This window comes from Octodon degus, unplaced genomic scaffold, assembly GCF_000260255.1.
Source record: "Octodon degus isolate 3935 unplaced genomic scaffold, OctDeg1.0 scaffold00192, whole genome shotgun sequence".
Lineage (NCBI taxonomy): Eukaryota > Metazoa > Chordata > Mammalia > Rodentia > Octodontidae > Octodon > Octodon degus.
In genome coordinates, this window is record NW_004524768.1 from 4,083,544 (window position 1) to 4,087,726 (window position 4,183).

General features: G+C 35.6%; 1 protein-coding gene across 1 annotated transcript in view; it reads right to left on the reverse strand.

Annotated features, from left to right (window-relative positions):
* Positions 1-999: 999 nt before the first annotated feature.
* LOC101561358 (prostaglandin E synthase 3-like) overlaps positions 1,000-4,183 on the reverse strand; it is a 12,526-nt gene continuing 9,342 nt past the window's right edge. Inside the window, exons 2-3 of the mRNA XM_023704222.1 lie at positions 1,302-1,479; positions 1,000-1,211 (exon numbers count right to left, since the gene is read on the reverse strand). Coding sequence (XP_023559990.1) covers positions 1,021-1,211; positions 1,302-1,479 — 369 coding nt within the window. The 3' untranslated portion in view covers positions 1,000-1,020. The remainder of the gene's footprint in view (positions 1,212-1,301; positions 1,480-4,183) is intronic.

Consider the following 4,183-nt stretch of genomic DNA (forward strand, 5'->3'; position numbering starts at 1 on the left):
TTCTTTAAATATGGCTTTAACTTTTCTACTTCATTTTCATACTTTTCTGCTAGATGGTTAAGACCAACAAAGAGCAAGAACTATTTAAAAAGAAATATAACTTTTGTATCTGATAAGGCTAATAAAATACCCTCGGGATTTTTTAACAGTCAAAAGTCTTCCAACAGTTTATTAGAAAGAATGTAGACATTTAAAACAATCCCATTGTCATGAACTTAAATTGAGGTTTTTCAGCTAGGGTACAAGCTGAATCAAAAACAAACAAAAAATCCAATAGTGTATTAACACCTTTTCATTCATTTGCCATACAGACAGTGAAAATACAAATCTAATCTAAATGTACAGACTCCCAAGCCAACAAACAGTATACAGTTTTCTTCCTCCTCCATGCTGAGAGGTGTAAAAGCTTAAGGGCCAAATAATACCAAATGTATAGGCTTCAAAAACCATCTAAGTTAAAGGCATTCATTAGTTTCAGCTAAGATACATGTGGAAAACTGACAAGTGATCACTTACATACAATAATGCGAAGTAAGTTTTTTGAAAAATAAACTTTAGTGGAGCAACTCTGAAAAAGTACACCAGAGGAATGTCAGGTTATCAGTTTAATTTACCAGCCAATTTTGAGTCCATGTCTAAAATATATAATTTAGTTATGTTCCCTATGCTGAGAACTTTCTATCATATCAGTAACTATGTTATGAAGTAAAGGAGACTTAGGTGAAAATTTTTTTTATTATTATCACAACTGCTGTACTGTCTATGACCTCAACAGCTCATGAAAGTCTGGGAAATGTTCATGCATAAGAACAATCCCTCAGGTGACTTGAAATTGCCCCATACAATGGAATATTATCAACCCTTAGTGACGCCTTAAAGAAAAAAAACAGGTTGGAAAAGTGGGTTAAAGGAGGCAAATATAGCATCTGACTTTAGGGCTGTCAACTAAGGAATTCTCTCAATTATGAACTCTTGCAGTGAAGTTATTGTTTTTTTCAAAATTCAGGTGATGACATTTGTTTATTCCAGATCTGGTATTTTTTCATCATCACTGTCTTGTGAATCATCATCTGCTCCAACTACTTCTGCTAAATCCACATCCTCACCACCACCCATGTTGTTCATCATCTTAGACATGTCTTCATCAGAATCGTCCTCCCAGTCTTTCCAATTATTGAAGTCCACACTAAGCCAATTAAGCTTTGTCCTTCCTTTTATTAACCAAGGCCATGACTGGCCAGATTTTCCTTTTTGTAAACAACATAAAATTGATCTGTCTGTTCTTTTATACTTGGAATCACTTGGATCAATACAATGAAAAGGATCAATTTCGTTTAAATGTTTAAAATTATCACTTTCTTCAAGACAACTGAAAGTGAGTTTGGATTTTTCAAAATTTACATTAACATCTTTACTGTCTTCAACACAAAATTCAATGAAGACATAGGCCCTTCGATCATAACACTTTGCAGAAGCAGGCTGTATTGTAAACAGGGCAAGGGGATGGGCAAATGGGTAGGCAGTCCTCTTGTGGCTACTGCTAGGAGTTGGATCCTCCTCAGTGGTGACTCTGGCATTGTCTCCCCAGTCACTGCCTCTTCTTGCTGCCCTCAGGAGACAGCAACAGCGGGTTCTGCCTCCCCTCAGGATTTAATCTGAAACCCTGTACATCAGTTTGTAGATCCTATGTCAGTGTCAGCCATGTGGATGAGTCATGGCCATTGCTTGACCAATTGGCCCTCTGTGAAATCCTGAGAGACAGTTTTCTCTCCATATGACTCTCCTTAAGGACACTCTACATCATTGATCACTTTCCTCTCTGACCCCATAATCTCCTTGATCAGAAAATTTGGGACAGAACTGACTTACATGATGTTACAGTACAGATTCTCCTATGTCCTGTGTCTTCATTGACCTTGAAAGCCTAGATTCAAAATGTTGGCTGTCCTTGCAGCCCTTCTCTAATTTTTGGTCTGCAAACTTAGGTTGTTAACCCTCCAGAAGAGAAGCTTATGGTTATTAATCTACAACATAGGCAGTTGAGCTTAATCTCACTATCTGTCTGAGTATCAAACATTTTAGACATAAAATGGAACAGGTATTTCCCATCAGGTGTTGATATGTTAACCTTTAAGTCCCTACAGAATGTGAAGAAAAAGATTTAAAAAAAATTTTACATAGAAATAAACAATTACATATTTTACACAGAAGTTTAGAAATCTAACTGTATACAGCCTTGTAGCGGACAGTTCTGTGACATTTTTTTTTTCTTGTCTCTTTTTTTTCATTTATTACCCTTTCATTAAAAACAAACATTTACTTGATAAATAGTATGGCAATAATTTGTATGTCATGACAAGCAGTATGTATTTAGAAGACCAGAATTACGGGCACTCCAAGTGTGACCCTATTATTAGACATTACTATCTTCAGTGCAGTTGCTCAGTTTATAGGTATTGGATATATAGCTAGTTGATAAATCCTACAAATTAACTGCTAGTTTTGAAAACCTGATGAAGATTATCAGGATCATTGCTTTACCCATCTTGTACATATACATGTATGCCTTTGTCTCTGTCATGTTTCCTAGCTTTTCTCTTTTCCCTCTCTTTATTGTCTAATCCTCAAGGTCTCACTTTTCTTTTAATTGTGTTAAACCTTTCTACTTTTATTTCTTCTTTTGAATTCTTATACTAGGAAGAATATACAATATTTACACATGTGGATCTGGTTTATTTCACTTATGAATATATCTTCAAGTGGCATCCATTTAAATATAAAGGCCTCGAGTTTATAATTTTTTTATAGCTGAGTGATACTCCATTGTATAGAAATATAACATCTTTTTCATCCATTCCTCAGGTGACAGGCATCTTGGTTGTTTCCAAGATTTGGCTATCACAAATTGTGCTGCAAAAAACATAGGTACACATATATCACTGAGATATGACGTTTTCAGTTTCTCCAGGAAAATTCCCAGTAGGGGGATAACTGGCTTGAATGGAATTTCCAGTCCTAGCTTTTTAAGCAGTCTCCACATTGATTTCCATAATGGTTTCACCAGTCTACATTCCCACCAGCAGTGGAGAAGGGTTCCTTTTTCTGCACAGCCTCTCCAACAATTGTTGTTGATTGATTTGTTTATGATAGTCATTCTTTCTGGGGTGAGATGGTTTCACAGTGTTGTTTTAATTTGCATTTCATGGATGGCTAGTGATGAGGAGCATTTTTTCATATAGTTATTCGCTTCTTTATTTTTGTCCTCTGAGAAGTGTTTTTTCATTTTGGATGCCCATATCTGTATTGGCTCTTTAAATATTGGGGCCCTAATGTTTTTTAGTTCTTTATATATGCTAGAAAGGAGACTTTTGGCTCAGTGCTTAGTAGTCAAGATTTTTTCCAAATTTGTAGACTGTCTTTTCACTTTCTGAGTAATTTCTTTGGATGTACAAAAACTTCTCAATAGGAAGAGGTTCCAGTTGTTAATTCTTTCAAGTGTTACTGTGCGATTTGGTTTTTGTTCATGAACTCTTTTCCTACCCTTATGTCTTCAAGAGTTCGTCTTACTTTCTCTTCTAGGAGATTTAGTGTTTCTGTTTTAATGTTCAGATCTTTAATCCATGTTGACTTTAGCTTAATGCATAGTGATAGACCTGGGTCAAGTTTTAGTTTTTGGCATGTAGAGAGGCTGTTTTTCCAGCACCATTTGTTAAAGAGACTATCTTTCTTCCAGTGAGCATGTTTGACCTGTTGGTTAAAATCAGGTGACTGAGTATGTAAGTAGAGGTTTCTGTGACTTCTAATATATTCCATTGATCCTCAGGTCTATTTTGTTGCCAGTGCCATGCTGATTTTATCATAGTAGCCTTGTATAATTTCAAGTCAGGAATTGTCATGCCTCATGCCTTGTCTTTGTTGCGCAGGTTTGCCTTTGATATTCTAGGTATTTTCTGGTTCCAAATAAATTTTAGGAATGATTTCTTGAGGTATATGGGGTATGTTGTTGGTAGTTTGAAAGGGATTGCTTTAAATCTGAACAGAAATTTTGGGAGCATGGCCATCTTCACAATGTTTGTTCTTATCTAGAAGCATGGAATATCTTTCCATTTTCTGAAATCCTCTATGATCTGTTTTTTAAGAGTACTGTAATTTTCCTTGAAAAGTTCTTTGACTTCTTTAGTTA